This window comes from Bos indicus, chromosome 10 (genome assembly GCF_029378745.1).
Source record: "Bos indicus isolate NIAB-ARS_2022 breed Sahiwal x Tharparkar chromosome 10, NIAB-ARS_B.indTharparkar_mat_pri_1.0, whole genome shotgun sequence".
NCBI lineage: Eukaryota > Metazoa > Chordata > Mammalia > Artiodactyla > Bovidae > Bos > Bos indicus.
In genome coordinates, this window is record NC_091769.1 from 59,407,846 (window position 1) to 59,426,966 (window position 19,121).

At 40.3% G+C, this 19,121-nt stretch overlaps 1 protein-coding gene across 2 annotated transcripts in view; it reads left to right on the forward strand.

The window, feature by feature from the left end:
- The first annotated feature begins 280 nt into the window (after positions 1-280).
- The window catches only part of SPPL2A (signal peptide peptidase like 2A), a 53,722-nt gene continuing 34,881 nt past the window's right edge, over positions 281-19,121 (forward strand). For both annotated transcript variants that reach the window (XM_019968843.2, XM_070797553.1), the window contains exon 1: positions 281-513. In XM_019968843.2, the coding sequence (XP_019824402.2) occupies positions 448-513 (66 nt within the window). In that variant the 5' untranslated portion in view covers positions 281-447. The remainder of the gene's footprint in view (positions 514-19,121) is intronic.

A 19,121-nucleotide genomic window follows, 5' to 3' on the forward strand; every position in this document is an offset into this window, starting at 1 on the left:
AATTAAGACTCAGAACATGTAGGATTCTGGCTCGAACACCTGGGTAGTTACTGGGGAAGAGAACAGACGCTCCGCAGCTTCAAGGAAGAAGGCCTTGAAAAAGTCCCTTCGCCTGCCCGGACTTGGGGACAGTTCAGGTCAGGCAGCTGGATAGAGACACGCCCAGACACTCCGCTTGTGCCCGCCAGCGTCGGGAAGCTCCGAGAGCCTGGCGGGAGGCGCGCGCCGCCCCGGACTCCACATGGCTCGTGGGGGTTTCCGCGTCCTCCGGGCGGGGCCGGAAGAGGAAGTCGGCGCTGCAGCGGCGGCTCCAGCAGCCGCGGCGGCCCCACTCAAGGTCCGCGGTCCGACCCTGTCCCGCCCGGCCACCGAGGCAGCGCCGCGACGGGATCCGGAGCCTGCCCCGTTGAGCCTCGACGCGCCGCCCGGCGCCTACCCGTCAGTTCGATGGGTCGGCAGTCGCCGCTGCCCCCCGCCGCGGCCGCCCTGCTCTTGTGTTTCCTGCTCCCTCTGGTAAGGGGGGCGGGAGGGTTCTCGGGCCTCCCCGGGGCGGGGCCGGGCCCCCTCCCTCTCCCCCTCCCCTTCCCCCTCGCCCTCCTCTTCCTCCTCCTCCTCCTTCAAACCTCCCTCAACCCCGTCCCTGCTCCGGGTCGGCCTCCCTTCTCCGTCTCCTACGCGGCCTGCCGCCGTTTTTTTCTTTCTTCCCCTGACTTACTCGCTACTCCCTCTCCTTCCAGCCCCCATTCGCGTCGTTTGAGAGCTCCCAGTACCTATCCTAGAGAAAGCCATCTGCCCAACCCCTAATACTATTTTGACCTTGATGCTTCTCTATAGGTTTTCACAGTTCCAGGCTATTTTTAATTGACCTCTGATTTTATTGTCCAGCCTTTCTTACAGCTGTTTAACCTTTACACACCGCCACCGCCCCCCCGCCCCCGACCCTGCTCCGCCTCAAGCCCTAACTCTGAAAGAAGGAAAAATAGTATACCTGATCCCTGGATGTTTAGCGGTTCAAAGACTGCGCTTTAGTTTTGTTGCTCTTAAACAGATTCCCCCGCCCCCCCTCCTGTGTTTCTGCTTCTTCTTAGTGTTCATTTGATTTCATTCTGGGGTTTTTTGGTAATATAATAATTCAAAATAATTTTTTAAGAAATACACCGGAGTAATTCTTTTAGTGGTTTTCAGTTCTCTGCCTAGTTTAAAGGCAAGGAGAGCCAGTTAAGAAATAACAACAAATATGTGTCCTCAAGTTTGTTTTCATAATTAGAGAAACGTAATAATGTCTTAAAATTAAACACCAAGTAGTTGGAGCTTCAGTAAGTGGTTGGGCAGGGCACCGGTGTTGTCTGTTTCAGTTTTTGTTTCTTGTAGACTTCCCGCCAGGGAGTTTTAAGTTGGAAGCTTTTATGAGCTTTATATAGAATTGCTGTGGTGTATGTCTGTCTAGTTCTTTCCATTAGAACGTGTAACTTTTCTGAAATAGTATATTTTGCTTACTCTCCAGTTTTTAAAGAATTACTACTAGTGAATGTATTCAGTGTGAAAGTGAAAAGCCAGATTAGAGCCCGAAGTGTCCTTGGTGTTTTCATAACTGGAGAAGGCAATGGCACCCCACTCCAGTACTCCTGCCTGGAAAATCCCATGGACAGAGGAGCCTGGTAGGCTGCAGTCCATGGGGTCGCTAAGAGTCGGACACGACTGAGCGGCTTCACTTTCACTTTTCACTTTCATGCATTGGAGAAGGAAATGGCAACCCACTCCAGTGTTCTTGCCTGGAGAATCCCAGGGACGGCGGAGCCTGGTGGGCTGGCGTCTATGGGGTCGCACAGAGTCGGACACGACTGAAGTGACTTAGCAGCAGCAGCAGCGGACGGTATTAGGAACATGAATGAGGGAATGTATCTAAAAATTGTTAGGGATGGCATGTGGGGAGCAGGATATAAAGAGAATAACAAAGTAGTAGTGTTGGTCTGAATCTTTGAGATGTTGTTTACTTTGTAATTAGACGTGTCCAAGTTAATTCAAATAGTATGTATATACACATAAAACTATAACGTAGGTATGAAGTTTTTTAGTGGTTTTGCACTCATTTTTATTCGAACTTATTAAGCTAATTGTAAGAATATATACCTGTGTATAAATTCCCACCTATCCTTTCTGAATGCAAATGAATAATAATAAGTACATCAGTTGCTCATAAACTCACACTGAAATTCTTTTTTAATTAATTTATTTTAGTAGAATAATTACTTTACAATATTGTGATGGTTTTTGTCATACATCAACAAGAATCAGCCACAGGTATACAGGTGTTGCCCCCATCCTGAACCCCCCTCCCTAAAATTCTTACTAAACTCACATAGAAATTCTCATTAAAAGCTCAAATGCCTCTTACAGGAAAAACGTAAACAAACTTTTCATTTAATTTCAAGTGCTTCACAAGCCTAAAAGTTTGTCCCAGTTCTAAATTGTAGCTAATTTGTCTCCCATATTCTAGATGTTATTCTTTTCATATTACATGTATGTATTTTGTCATATTTCAGTATATTAATCTTTGAGTTCAGTACTCTCTGGTTGCAGGGTTGTATGGGGACTTCATAACATTCTTTCACTCCACAAACAGCGTACACCTCTTATATGCAAGGAGCTGTGCTGGTAACTGTAATAAACTTGACAATACGTTTTTAAGTTGAAAAGATCTGTTTTAGCGCCAACTAGTAGTATTGATTTTCTGTTTCTTACTGATTTCTCAGTGGATTTGTTTGCTTCTTCACTCTTTCTTCCTTTAATTTCCTGAAATTATCTCTTGTTCCTTTCCTTTTCTGAGGAACTCAAATAAATCTCACATCCTTTTTCTCAGCAGGGAGCTCTCTCTTCTGTTTGCTGGATACCTAGTTCCTTTTCTTCTCTACTTTAACTTTTAACTTTTAATTGTTGCTGTTGTTATTTTAACCATTTTCTCCCTGACGCCTTTGTTTACTCCTCTTCCCTACTTTTACAGCTCTGGTGGCCTCTCTTGAGATCATTGAATGAATGATGCCAGCTTAATAATTTCATTTCTTCTTTCTGGGCTTTTGAAGCAGGCCCAATGGGGCCTCTTTTCTCTTGGTCATGTTAGAACAGGGTCATCATCCTCTTCTAGAAGCAGCACTTAATCTCCAGAAAGTGTCATATCTTTGTAGAAGAGGCAGAGGGTTTAGTATTGGAAAGGCCCTTTAACATCTGAATGACCTTACTGTGTGTCTTGCTTGCTCAAGCTACAGCACGTCTGGCTGTTTTAGCGACTTCTAAACCCGTTAAACATTTGAGTCTAGACTTGAAGAGTGCCTGGCAGGTAGTTAATTCTCTCTTGTCTTTGCCATAATTCCATAGTACATTTATCTTTCCTCAGTCCAACTTCCACTGCTAGCTCCGACTGTCTCAAAGTTCTGTTTCAAAGAGAATGAATGAAATGTAGCCTGGATCTGTTTTCTAAAATTGTTTCAAAGTTCTCTGAAGAATCCTGAGTCTTTCTCATAGTGTTTTATAAAAGTTCTATTCATGTTTTTATTACTTCAAATAATTTGAAGTGTCGTATTGATCTTGGGTGGTCTCAGCCTGCAGTGACTTGAGGCAGGATCTCCATTCCTGGCCAGAGATGGAGGTTGGGCAGCAGAGAGTGCTGCTGCTAGACCAGCACTAGAGAGAGTCCCTACCACTAGACCACCAGAGCCAGTGGCCAGTGGCAAGGCCCTGTCCTGTCAGCTGTGTACAAATGAATTTCCACATAGAAACGGAAAGTGGTGAAACAAGTGAAGTGTTTACTAGGAGGAAAAGTGTACGTGAATACACAGGCAGGCTCAGAGAGTCAGGCCCTCGTGGTGGTTTGAAGCACTTTTATGGGGCATTTCTTCTGGGTTTCCTTTGGCTACTTAATCTTGCTTTTCCTGGTTCTGAGTCTGTATTTGGTATATCTCAGGGTCCTCCCATGTGTCCATGTGCGTCTCTTAGCCAAGCTGGATTCTAGCAAAGAGGCCTATGGGTAGTTGACATCACTTAAAATGAGGTAGTGGCCCCTCCCTTTTTGACCTCCAAAGAGCCTTTCTGCACATGTGTAGTCACAGAAGTCTCCTTGACTTCAAGAAAGAGAATATGGGATCTTCAACTCTTATCTAGGTAGTTGCTCCTCAGTCATCATGATTTTATGGAGTTTCTGTCCACAGGGGAGAAACTATTCAGCTGGGGCCCATCTGTCTCCTTCCTGAAGTGATCATCAGGATCTCCAGCAGAAAACTCTCTTGCTGTAATCTTCCTTCCTTTGATACACTGTACTAACTCAAAGAATCTTCTTTAATCCCTTCTCTGTCAACTTCCTGAGGAAAGTAGTTGTGTTCTCCTACCCAACCTATCAGAGACATGCTTAGCTGCTGTAGTGAACTGAACTGTGTCCTCCCAAAATTCATATGTTGAAGCACCAACACCCAATGTTGATAGTATTTGGAGATGGGGCCTTTGGGAGATAATTAGGTTTAGATGAGGTCAGAGGGTGGGTTTCTTGTGATGGAGTTGGTGCCCTTATGAGAAAAGACACCAGGAAGCTCACTGTCCTTGCCTTTCAAGAATATAGCACCTACACATACATTTCCTTAGCATCTCAAAATAATCCTGAGAGGAGTTTGTGGAAGATTACAGTTTGTCCTAGACCATATAGAAAGTCATCAAAAAGAGGACTAGAACCCGGGCTTTCTAGACATCTTTTTATATTTTTCCACTAAAAAATTTGTTTTTTGTTTTGTTTGTTTATTTATCAAAAATAGATCACTGGACTGATTGGATAAATTTGTGAATTTATTTTCACAAAAAAGGTCTAAAGATAGGAGAAGTCATGTTTATTATGTGTGTAATCATTTTTTATGATTACATTTAAATTTTATTAAAAATTTACCTGCAGTTCAATCTGTTTATAGAAATCTAGACCATAAAGCCTTCCGGTATGGACACTTACCCCAAAATACTAAATTAAAAAAAATGATTACCTTTAGGCCAGAAATTGCCAAACATTACCATGTCCTGTGGACTTAAATCAACTTGATTTATGGCTGGCCTTTTAGGCATTTGAGTTTATGACTTCTAGTATAAATCACAAATTCTATAATAGTTAAGTAGTAAGATTACTTAAGGAAAACCAAGGAGATGTCTGGATCTAGGTAACAAATAGGATATAAGCCCCATGAAGGAGAAATTTTACCTGACTGATCCTCTGCTGTCTCCCATAGCACCTCATAGACTGCAGAGTATTGAATGGATGAAATAGTTACCTTGTTACTTCCCTGCCCCCTAGTATATCTTAGCCTGTTACATGTCCCCAGATTCTCCAAGTCTAAGGAATGATTCTGGGAATCTGCTTTCCCCATGGTGGCACAGAGACTCTTCTGATTCTCTGTAAATCTCTGTTGGGTGCCCAAGCTTCCATTGAGCCACTGATTAAGTAATTAAGATTTCACTTCATCTCTGAGGATCTTAGTGTACTTGATTTCAGTGCATCATTTCCTTAAACCTTGAATCCTGGAAGTAGTAGAAAGAATATAAGATTGATGATAGGATTTATTAGGGAGGAAAGAGGCATAATAGTGAGTTTGAAAATTACTTAGATCTGACTTTGGAACATCTATCATTCAGACACATAACCTCAATTCTGCCTTTCCTGTAGAGGTCATTTCAATTCTTACTGTATTGCTATTGACCTGAAACTCATAATCTGTGTAAAGAGAAAGAAGTTTGTAAAGAAAATGATACCTTCTACATTGGTCTGATATAAGGGTAATGTGCGGATGACTATTATTCCTGAGCATTTAACATTCAATGATTACATTGTAACTTTTAATCTTTTGGTTTAGAAATAAAGGGTTTTTTTTTAATTGCTAGTTCTCATTTTAAATAAATTCTGTTTGTTAGCAAAACTTGCTCCAAACCTCCAGCCCTCATATGCAGTATTTAAAATTAGAGGAATAGTTTAATTTGTAGATTTTATGAAGAAAGATCACAGGGGGAGTTAATGTGAGAGTTAGTCACATTCACACATTGTTCTTTCAAACCAGAGGATTAAGTATGTCTAATGGATAGCAATGCAAATAATGTGAAACAGGTTTAATTGACAGACTGTGGAGGTGGGTGGGGGAGTTGGGACCCAATGATACACATGGATAAGATTTTTGAGTGAACTTGTGGATGAAATGGTGGAACTTCTGGCCAAAACATGAGCATTGACTCTACCAGTACTCTAACTACGTACTGCAGTTATAGTGAGACTTGAACTTCTTAAGAAAATTCCTGGGAGGACCTCAGTAACATCTGGAAACCTGGTGAGTTTCACTGCTGTTTCACTGCTATCGGTAACCACATACTCTGTAGACAACATCAGAGCATCACTTGGAAGCTTGTTAGAAATGCATAATCATGGCCTCCTCCTAAGACCTGCTGGATCAGAATTTGATTTTAATAGAACATTAAATTCAGGAAGCACTGATCTATAATAAAGGATAAGAAATTGCTGCCCAGATTAGAGCATAATCTCTAGGCAAAAAGAATCATGCTTGACTAATTTGTTAAGGCTATTTGTTGTTATTGTTCAGTCCCTAAATCGTGTCTGACACTTTGTGACCCCATGGACTGCAGCATGCCAGGCTTCCCTGTCCTTCATTATCTTCCAGAGTTTGCTCAAATTCATATGTACTGTGTCAGTGATGCCATCCACCCATCTCATTCTTTGTTGTCCCCTTCTCCTCTTTCCTTCAATCTTTCCCAGCAAAAGGATCTTTTCTGATGAGTCTGTTCTTCGCATCAGGTGGCCAAAGTATTGGAGCTTCAGCTTCAGCATCAGTCCTTCCAATGAATTTTCAGGGTTTATTTCCTTTAGGATTGACTGTTTAGATTTCCTTCCTCTCCAAGAGACTCTCAAGAATCTTCTCCAGCACCACAGTTCAAAAGCATCAGTTCTTTAGCACTTAGCCTTCCTTATAGATTCAACTCTCAACATCCGTACATGACTACTGGAAAAACCATAGCTTTGACTATATGGAACTCTGCAAAGTGACATCTTTGCTTTTTAATATGCTGTCTATGTTTGTCATAGCTTTTCTTTCAGAGAGCAAGTGTCTTTAATTTCTTGGCTGCAGTCTCTGTCCCCATTGATTTTGGAGCCCAAGAAAATAAAAGCTGTCACTGTTTCCACTTTTTCCCCATCTAATTGCCGTGAAGTGATGGGACTGGATGCCATGATCTTCATTTTCTGAATGTTGAGTTTTAAGCCAGCTTTTTCACTCAGCTCTTTAACTCTCATCAAGATGCTCTTTAGTTCCTCTTTGCTTTCTACCATTAGAGTGGTATCATCTGCATATCTGATGATATTTCTTCCAGCAATGATTCCAACTTGTGTTTCATCCAGCCCAGCATTTCACATGATGTATTTTACATATAAGTTAAATAAGCAGGGTGACAATCAGATTAGTCAAGCATGATTCTTTTTGCCTAGAGATTATGCTCTAATCTGGGCAGCAATTTCTTATCCTTTATTATAGATCAGTGCTTCCTGAATTTAATGTTCTATTAAAATCAAATTCTGATCTAGCAGGTCTTAGGAGCAGGCCAAGACAAGGAGTACAGCCTTGACATACTCCTTTCCCAATTTGGAACCAGTCTGTTGTTCCATACCTGGTCCTAAACTGTTGCTTTTCAACCTGCATACAATTTTCTCAGGAGGCAGATAAAGTGGTCTGGTATTCCCATCTCTTGAAGGATTTTCCAGTTTTTTGTGATCCACAGAGTCAAAGGCTTTATCATAGTCATTGAAGCAGATGTTTTTCTGGAATTCCCTTGCTTTTTCTATGATCCAGTGGATGTTAGAAATTTGATCTCTGGTTCCTCTGCCTTTTCTAAATCCAATTTGTACATCTGGAAGTTCTCGGTTCACATACTGTTGAAGCCTAATTTAAAGGATTGTGAGCATTACCTTGCTAGCATGTGAAATGAATGCACTTTTTGCAGTAGTTTGAATATTCTGTGACTTGCTCTTCTTTGGGATTGAAACGAAAACTGACCTTTTCCAGTTCTGTGGCCACTGCTGAGTTTTCCAAATTTGCTGGCATGTTGAGTGCAGCACTTTTAACATCATCTTTTAGGATTTGAAATAGTTCAGCTGGATTTCCATCACCTCCACTAGCTTTGTTCATAGGCTTTTAAGGGAATTAAATGTATACAAGAGTAAAAGTTAACACTGTATTTTTCAAGCTTGATCTTGATCAAGTGAAAATAGACCAATTGGCAAACTGAAAAGATGGCATGGATTCATGATGGTGTGTATGTTAGATAAATTTTTAGCTAGAGAATTGTTATTTTGAAAGGAACGTGTAAAGACTTAAATTTGGAAAGTAGGTCCAATGCTGCTAGATACCTTTTGAAGGAGAAGGATAGAAGGCAAACCAAACTCTGAAATGCAGTCAAAGAAGAATCCTCGAACTGTGCTGTTAGCTTGGACAAGAATAGAAGGGCCTGTTTCCTAGATTAGTATTGGGCTGGTGAGTCAGCATCAGGAGACCTTGTGAACAGAGGCCAGGAATACAAACGCCTGTGCTTGGGACTACCAAGAGATTGGAGTATAAAGCAAGGATGTAGCCTCAAGAGACAGGGACATGAAGGTCAGCGCAAGACTGATTCAGTGTAAAAACACAGATGAAGTACAGCTCTTTTTGTATGTCCTTTTGTTTAAGGTCTGATTGGTCTGGGAAAATGGGGAGATCATGTACCTGCGTGAGTATAGTGTTCTCCATTACAGTTGGGATATTTTTTTAGACTTGCAGTAATCATTTGACACTTGTCATACTAAAAGTTATTTAGGAAAAAAATGATCAAAATAGGCAACTATAACATTAAGATAGACTTGGTCTTCCCTGGTGGTCTAATGGTTAAGAATCCACCTGCCAATGCAGGATACATGGGTTCGATCCCTGGTCCAGAAAGATCCCATGTGCCATGGAGCAGCTGAGCCTGTGCACCACAACTACTGAGCCAGTGCTGCAAATTCTGCAAGCCATAACTACTGAGCCCATGACCCTTAGAGCCTATGCTCCACAACAGGTGAAGCCACTGCAATGAGAAGCCTGAGCACTGCAATGAAGAGTAGCCCCCACTCACTAGAGAAAACCCACAAGCAGCAACAAAGACCCAGTGCGACCAATTAAAAATAAAGAACTAAACATTGTTTTGAAAAGAAGATGATATGGAATATGATTGAAGTCAAGTGATCTGGATAAAGTAAATTTGGCAATGTTCATGAGCAACAGACATCCCATGAAGTTTTATGTGAGATACATTTTAATCAGAAAAACAGGAAGTACTGCTTTACTGGTTCACACTGTGGTCTAGTAAACTTGCTTCCCTTGCACGTGAACTCAAGCAAGATGTGGAATATAAAGACATGGATGTGAGATTGATGATTCAACGGCCATGAAGAACACTTGACTCCATTACTAATGGTTGTAGGAACTGTCATTAAGACGGAAGGTTTAGGGTGAGCATTTAGGAGCACTTGTCATAGGGAAAGGAATTCCATGAAAGTCCTAGAAGTGGGGTTACTTGGAAGAGTGTAAGGAGAGCTGGACTGTAAAAAAAAAAGCAGAGCACCAAAGAATTGATACCTTCAAACTATGATGCTGGAGAAGACTCCTGAAAGTTCCTTGGACAGCAAGGAGATGAAACCAGTCAATCCTAAGGGATCAACCCTGAATAGTCTTTGGAAGGACTGATGCTAAAGCTGAAGCTCCAATACTTTGGCTACCTGATGCAAAGAACTGACTCATTGGAAAAGACTCTAATGCTGGGAAAGATTAAGGGCAGAAAGAGAAGAGGGCATCAGAGGATGAGATGGCTATATAGTATTATTGATGCAGTAGACATAAACTTGGGCAAGCTTTGGGAGATGGCAAGGGACAGGGAGACCTGATGTACTGCAGTCCGTGGGGTCACAAAGAGTCATGCATGACCAGGCGACTGAACAACAGCAATAAGGAAAAGATAAGTTCGAGTTTGGGATATTTAGGATGTGGGAGGAACTAATTGGGTATTAGAGAAATTTGAGTAGTGGTAGGAGACCCATTCCCAGTATCATGGCAGAAAGGGAGTTAACAGCTAATGCAGAGATATATGTGGCCAGTATTAATGCTGGAGGGGGATCTAGCTGCATAAAGGAACTTGAAGAACAGCAGAGTTGAAAGATGGCTGGTCTGGGTTTTAGAGAGCTCTGTTCTAATCTGGCCCCCAAGACCACTTGATTTTGATCATTTTGGACCTGTTTGAGCTATGAAGTAAAGGGACTAGATTTTGTTACCCTAAATCCCTTCAAGCTCTTGATTCTAAGCTTTTTATTAAGAGGATATTTTCATTACTGGTTGAAAATATAAACATTTTTTAAAGAGTTGCATAAAGTTACAGAAGACCAGCCCACAACTGATTACAAAGGAAAATTCAGATGTTTTGAAGCATGTCTCTTAACTGGCAAGATGTAAAGGAAGGTATCCTTCCACCATCGGGTCTTTCTCAGGTGATCTAGTACTAGCACGGGTGGACCACAAATCTCACCTGATTTGATATTTGTCATGTTTGAAGGGACACTGCGTTTCAGGCCTCTGCTTCCTAACGTATTTGGCCCACAGTGATGTGGTTTCTGCCAGTTGGCCCTTGAACTGCGTGGTTTTGAACTGTGTGCGTCTGATTACACTTGGATTGTTTTCAATATGTATACTATGCTTGTGATCTACAGTTGGTTGAATTTGTGTGGAAGCAAATCTGTGGGGTATGAACATACCTGAATTTCGTTGTCTGTCCTGGAACCAATCTCCCTGTTACTGAGGGATGACTGCGCTCTTGTTCCCTTATTGCTTTTGCTGCTCAAGGTTGAGTCCATAGAGCAGCAGCAGCAGGATCACCTGGGTGCTTGTTAGAAATGCAGAATCTCAGATTCCACCCAGACCCACTGAATCAGAATCTGCATTATAATATGATAACTAAATAATTTGTATGCACATTAAATCTTGAGAAGCACCATCCACATAGCTTTGGTTTTGTGATTGTTGTTGTTTAGTCACTAAGTCGTATCTTTGACTCTTTTTGCGACCCTCTGGACTGTGTAACCCACCAGGCTCCTCTGTCCAGGCAAGAATAGTGGAATGGATTGCCATTTCCTTCTCCATGCAGCTGTGGTATTCAAACTTTAACAAGCTTCAAAATTTCTGTAAGGGCTTATTAAAAGTAAACTTCTCATTGTTTCTGATTGAGTAGATCTGGAATAGGGTCCAAGAATTTGCATTTCCAGCACCCTGAAGTGAAAAGTGGAAGTGTTAGTCACTCGGTTGTTTCTGACTCTGCAACACCATGGGCTACAGCCCACCAGGTTCCTCTGTCCATAGAAATTCTCCAGGCAAGAAGACTGGAGTGGGTAGCCATTCCCTTCCCCAGGAGATCTTCCCGACCCAGGGGCTGAACCTAAGTCTCCTGTGTTACAGGTGGATTCTTTACCATTTGAGCCACCAGTGAAGCCCTTCCAATAGCCTAAGAACTACTAAAGCTTTTACTAGAGACTCTGTCTTTAATCATATTCTGTTTGTGATTATCTGTTTCAGGTTTGTTTTTAATCTTCCCAACAAGACTATAATTGCTTATTTAGTGTTTCTTGGGGGGAGGGGCAGCTTTATTGAGATATAATTTATATACCATAAAATTCACCCACTTAAAGTGAACAATTCAGTGGCTTTTAATACATTTACAGATAGGTGCAACCATTACTACAGTCAATGTTAAAACATTGACATCACCTCAAAAAGAAACCAAATAGATAGAGCACAGAGGATTTTTAAGATAGTGAAACTATTTCTTTTTCCATGTGATACTGTAATGGTGGATGCATGTCATTGTATATTTGTCAAAACTTACAGAATATAAAACACCAGTTCAGTTCAGTTCAGTCACCGAGTTATGTCCGACTCTGCAACTCCTTGGCAGCACACCAGGCTTCCCTGTCCATCACCAACTCCCAGAGCTTACTCAAACTCATGTCCATCACGTTGGTGATGCCATCCAACCGTCTCATTCTCTGTTGTCTCGTTCTCCTCCCACTTTCAGTCTTTCCCACCATCAGGGTCTTTTCCAATGAGTCAGTTCTTCGCATCAGATGGCCAAAGTATTGGAGTTTCAGCTTCAGCATTAGTCCTTCCAATGAATATTCAGGACTGATTTCCTTTAGGATGGACTGGTTGGATTTCCTTGCAGTCCCAGGGACTGTCAAGAGTCTTCTCCAACACCACAGTTCAAAAGCATCAATTCTTCAGTACAAAGCTTTTTATAGTCCAACTCTTACATCCATACATGACTACTTAGAAAAACCGTAGCTTTACTATGAAAAACCATTACTACAGTCAATATTAAAACATTGACATCACCTCAAAAAGAAACCAAAAAGGTAGAGAGAGCACAGAGCATTTTTAGGGCAGTGAAACTATGTCTTTTTCCATGTGATACTGTAATGCTGGATATATGTCATTATATATTTGTCAAAACCAGTAGAATATAAAACACCGGGGGAGACTGTAAACTATGGACTTTGGGTGGTAACAAACTGTCAGTGTAGATTCATAGATGATAACAAATGTTAATAACAGAGGTTGGAGGGAGGCTATGAGTTTGTGTGGTAAGGAAAGATGTAGGAATACCATACTTCCTGCCCAGTTTTGCTGTGACCCTAAAGGTGATCTGAAAAATAAAGTCCATTTTAAAAAAGGGAAGAAAGAAAGAAACTTCATATTCTGGAGCTATCACTCCCATTCTCACCTTCTACCAAGCCCTAAGCAACCGCTAATCATCTTGTATTTCTCCTGCATGGTACAAGTACATGGCAAGGTGCTAGATATATTATTAATAATAACAGTTACCATTTATTGTGAGCTTAATATGTGTTAACAGTTGCACGATCTAACTTAATCATTGTGACAGCTCTGTGAGATGTGGACATTTTTGTCATATTAGAGTTGAAGAGGGAATTCCCTGGCCATCCAGTGGTCAGGACTTGGTGCTTTCACTGCCAGGGCCCATGTTCAGTCCCTGGTTGGGGAACTAAGATCCCTCAAGCCATGCACCACCCCCCCACCCCCCACAAACAACCTAATGATGATGCCCAGAACAGGTTACATGACTTGTAACATAGCCAGTAAATGGTGAACTGCCATTCTATCCCAGACCTATACTTCCCAAAACACATGGAGTCTATTGTTGATAAACTGAATTTTCAAAGCTGTATAATCTCTATGAGAAATTTTACCAAACTATTAAAATGTAGTGGAAATGCTTAAATTATTTGGGTATATTAGCTTGTTCAAGAAATTTACTGCATGTTCCATAACCAGTACTATTCTACAATTTTGTGTGGGTGTCCTTTCCTCGCTTATACTAATCTTCCACTAAAATTTGTGTTTGCCTTAGTAATTCCCATATCGGTGAGTTTTGCTTATGTCAGTAGTAGTTTTCTACTATCATAGGAAGATTGTAGTCCCCCTGTAGCAGTAAATGTTACTCATAGTTGGACATCTTTGTATTTTCTTATACTTTTAAGCTTTTTAAAAAATCCCTTAGCTTTTGTAATTATAAAAGTAATGCTGAATATCATACATATTTTTATATACATACATACAATACCATATTTTGTATAAAAGGAAATAGTGTATATGTATCAATATGGAAAATCTGACATATAAAATTTAAATTTTATGGCTTAAAGACTTGAATATAAGACATGACACTTTAATTCTCTTATGAAGAGCACATCGACAAAACATTCTCTGACATAAACTTTACCAGTGTTTTCTTTGGTCAGTCTGCCAGGGCAATAGAAATAAAAGCAAAAATAGACAAATGGGAGATGACAAACTGACGAACTTTTGTACAGCAAAGGAAACCATAAACAAAATGAAAAGGTGAACCTGTGGCCTAGGAAAAAGTATTTGCAACTGAAATGACCTGCAGAGGTTTAATTTCCAAAATATACAAATAGCTCATGCAGCTCAGAAACATTAAAACAAATAACCCAATTGAAAAATGGGCAGAAGAGCTAAATAAACATTTCTCCAAAGAATACATGTGGGCTACATACAATCACATGAAAAGATGTTCAACATTGCTAATTATTAGAGAACCGCCAATCAAAACTACAGTGAGGTACCTCTTTACCCCAGTCAGAATGACCATCATTAAAAAGTCTACAAATAGTAAATACTGGAGGGGATGTGGAGAAAGGGGAACCCTCCTACACTGTTGTTAGGAATGTAAATTGGTGCAACCACTATGGAAAACAGCATGGCGATTCCTCAAAAAAACTAAAAATAGAGTTGCTATATGATCCTGCAGTCCCACTCCTGGGCATATATCCAGAGAAAACTATGATTCAGAAAGATGCATGCAACCCAATATTCATAGCAGCACTATTTACAGTAGCCAAGACATGGAAGCAGCCTAAATGTTCATTCACAGATGAATGGATAAAGAAGATGTGGTACATATAAACAACAGAACAGTACTCAGCCATGATAGAGTGAAACAATGCCATTTGTATCAACATGGGTGGACCTAGAGATTATACTAAGTAAGTCAAAAAGAGAAAGACAGATACCATACAATGTATGATATCTGGAATGTAGATATGTGGAATCTAAAATATGACAAAAATGAATTTGTCTATGACACAGAAACAGACTCACAGACATAGAGAATAGATTTGCTTAGCAGAAGGGGTGTCGAGGACGAAAGGATTGGGAGTTTGTAATTAGCAGATGCAAACTACTATATACAGGATAGACCACAAAGTCTTCTTGTATAGCACAGGGAACTATATTCAATATCCTCTAATAAATCATAATGAAAAAAATGTATATATGTAGAACTGAATCACTTTACTGTACAGTAGAAATTAACTCAGTGTTGTAAATCGATTATACTTCAATAAAATAAATTTTAGAAAAGCTACACAGTAGTATATATAGTATGATCCCATATGTGTAAAATAAACGATGTATATGTTTAAGATTTGTCTATCTTTCTATCTTAAATATTCATAGATAGTATCTGGAAAGACATAAGAAAAGCCCTTAAGGGGTGACTGTGGGCAGGATGGCAAGAGAGGGATTTCATACCTTTTTGTTTTCTTTGATTGTGTTTTCCTTTTTTAATTTTCTCTTTCCAGTCTTTTTACATCTTCATCTTTGCTTTTGTTTTCCTCTTCTTTTGTTTTTTAAACAGGCTGATGTGTTTCTCTCTCTGTCATTCTTTAAGTTTACATAAATGTACAGGTACATATAGGGACCTTTATTTTTATGAAAATAGGAAACATTGTAAATATCTTTCTGGAATTTGCTTTTCTCACTATGGATATGTATTTCTATAAGTAGATCAAGTTCTTTCTTTTTGAAGCTGTGTACAATACATACCATAATGTAATGGATCCTTATCTGTAGAAGATGTTGTTTTTTGTTTTTGCTATAAGAGATAATATTGCAGTGAATATCCCTGTACATTTATCTTTCTACAATCTTGTGCATTGTGTAATAATAATACAACTGTAGGATATGAATCAGAGAATTATATATATTAAAAACATTTGATCGGGGGGTGGGAGGAAGGCTCAAGAAAGAGGGGATATATATGCACATGTAGCTGATTCACTTTGTTGTAATGCAGAAACTAAACAACATTATAAAGTAACTATACTCCAATAAAAAAAGTTTGATTGATATTGCCAATTGTCTGTTGTAAAGGTTATACCACTTCAGCAGCCTTAGACACAGTTAAAACCAAGTCAGTCAGTTCAGTCCCTTAGTCATATCCAACTCTTTACCACCCCATGGACTGCAGCACGCCAGGCTTCCCTGTCCATCACCAACACTTGGAGCTTGCTCAGACTCACAGCCATTGACTTGGTGATGCCATCCAACCATTTTATCCTCTCTCGTCCCCTTCTGCTTTCAGTCTTTCCCAGCATCAGGACCTTTTCTAGTGAGTCACTTCTTCATATTAGGTGGCCAAAGTATTGGAGTTTCAGCTTCAGCATCAGTCCTTCCAATGAATATTCAGGACTGATTTCCTTTAGGACTGACTGTTGGATCTCCTTGCAGTCCAAGGGACTCTCAAGAGTCTTCTCCAACACCACAGTTCAAAAACATCAATTCTTCAGCCCTCAGCTTTCTTTATGGTCCAACTCTTACATCCATACATGACTACTGAGAAAAATAATAGCTTTGACTAATCAGCAAAGTAATGTCCCTGCTTTTTAATAAGCTGTCTAGGTTGGTCATAACATTTCTTCCAAGGAGCAAGCGTCTTTTAATTTCATGGCTGCAGTCACCATCTGCAGTGATTTTGGAGCCCAAGAAAATAAAGTCTGTCATGGTTTCCATTGTTTCCCCATCTATTTGCCATGAAATGATGGGACCAGATGCCATGATCTTAGTTTTTTGAATATTGAGTTTTAAGCCAACTTTTTCACTCTCCTCTTTCACTTTCATCAAGAGGCTCTTCGGTTCCTCTTTGCTTTCTGCCATAAGGTTGGTGTCATCTGCATATCTGAAGTTATTGATGTTTCTCTCTGCAATCTTAATTCCTGTTTGTGCATCATCCAGCCCAGCGTTTCTCATGATGTACTCTGCATATAAGTTAAATAAGCAGGGTGACAATATACAGCCTTGACATACTCCTTTCCTTATTTGGAACCAGTCCATTGTTCCATGTCCAGTTCTAACTGTTGCTTCTTGACCTTCATACAGATTTCTCAGGAGGCAGGTCAGATGGTCTGGCATTCACATCTCTTTAAGAATTTTCCAGTTTGTTGTGATCCACACAGTCATAGGCTTTGGCGTAGTCAATAAGCAGAAGTAGATGTTTTTCTAGAACTCTCTTGCTTTTTCGATGATCCAGCAGATGTTGGCAATTTGATCTCTGGTTCCTCTGCCTTTTCTAAATCTAGCTTGAACATCTGGAAGTTCTCAGTTCATGTACTGTTGAAGCCTGCCTTGGAGAATTTTAAGCATTACTTTGATATTGTGTGAGATGAGTGCAATTGTGTGGTAGCTTGAACATTCTTTGGCATTGCCTTTCTTTGGGATTGGAATGAAAACTGACCTTTTCCAGTCCTGTGGCCACTGCTGAGTTTTCCAAATTTGCTGGCATATTGAGTGCAACACTTTCACAGCATCATCTTTCAGGATTTGAAATAGCTCAACTGGAATTCCATCACCTCCACTAGCTTTGTTTGTAGTGATGCTTCCTAAGGCCCACTTGACTTCACATTCCAGGATGTCTGGCTCTAGGTGAATGATCACACCATCGTGGTTATCTGGGTCATGAAGGTCTTTTTGTATAGTTCTTCTGTGTATTCTTGCCACCTCCTCTTAATATCTTCTGTTTCTTTTAGGTCCATACCATTTCTGTCCTTTATTGACCCTGATCCTGGGAAAGATTAAAGGCAGGAGGAGAAGGGGATGACAGAGGATAAGATGGTTGGATGGCATCACCGACTCGATGGACATGAGTTTAAGTAAGCTCCAGGAGTTGGTGATGGACAGGGAAGCCTGGCCTGCTGCAGTCCATGGGGTTGCAAAGAGTCGGACACGACTGAGCAACTGAACTGAACTGAACTTGCATGAAATGTTCCCTTGGTATCTCTGATTTTCTTGAAGAGATCTCTAGTCTTTCCCATTCAGTTGTTTTCCTCTATTTCTTCACATTATTCACTGTGGAAGCCTTTCTTATCGCTCCTTGGTATTCTTTGGAACTCTGCATTCAGATGGGTGTATCTTTCCTTTTCTCCTTTGCCTTTAGCTTCTTTTATTTTTCCTTTTTCATTTGCTTTTGGTTAAAACCAAATCCTGATTTAGATACAGTCCTTTCCAAAAGGAGCTTAGGAGAATTACTGGTTCTTATCTGTGACAGGTAAAGGATAAATTCAGCCTGGAAACAAGGAAGTCCTCAAAGACTAATGGGGTCTTGTCAAAAGGATACAAAGAGCAAGGTGGAAGAGGCCATATTTGCAAACTGACCAAATTGGGCATAACTTGAACATCAAATAATCCCAAACAATAGATTCATTAAGAATTTAATAGCTCATTCCACCTCTGCTGTCAGAATCCAGTCAGAGCCACCAATATTTAGCTGCATGAAAACTGCATTTCTTTTTTCCAGAAATAATTTCCTTATGTAACATTTTATTTAATCTGATGGCATGTTTGAAGAATTCCCTACACTTGCTTAGATCCATAAGCTAATGAAGTCCCAAGTATGCCAGAAAGCCCTCAAACCCAAATGTTCACAAGAGATTTTAGGTAGGAGAGCATGGATTAGAGCATTTCTGTACTTCGTAGATATTTAGATTGACTTCTATGTAATTACCAAAATTACACATTTACAAAATTAATAGATCAAAAATGGTCAAATGTCGGTGCATACTTTAGTGGCAGAGGCTTGATAGTACACCATCTTTAACTGCCAAACAATCTTTTTTCTCCCTTTGGTTGTAGTGTAAGATTTTCTCAAAGGAGAGAGGAAGGATCTGGATTGATCCAAATTTAAAGGGAATTGTGATGCGGAGTACTATTCTAGTTATCTTGGGCTGTTTCTTCATATCATAGGCTCCACTCCCACCCCCCTACCCCCGTGTACTATGGTTTTTCTTTTTAGTCACTTAATACCTCTTGTCTCTCTTCTTTCTCAGTAGTGGGAAATGAGGCATAAGGAAAGAACATTCTTCTAGATCTTCCTTTTTCACTTTAAACTCTAGATTGGTCTTTTTGAATAGATTTTTTGCAGGGTCTTGAAAACTTGAGATTTCTAGTTTCTCTGGTTCATTTCCAAAGATAGCACTTAGAAGTTTACCCTACAACGCAGGAGACACTTGGAAGATCCTACGTGCCACAGAGTAACTAAGCCCCTGTGCCAGAACTACTGAGCCCACGTGTGGCACCTACTAAAGCCTGCATCCCTCAAGCCTGTGCTCTGTCACAAGAGAAGCCACCGAATGAGAAGCCTGCACGCTGCAACTAGAGAGTAGCTCCAGCTGC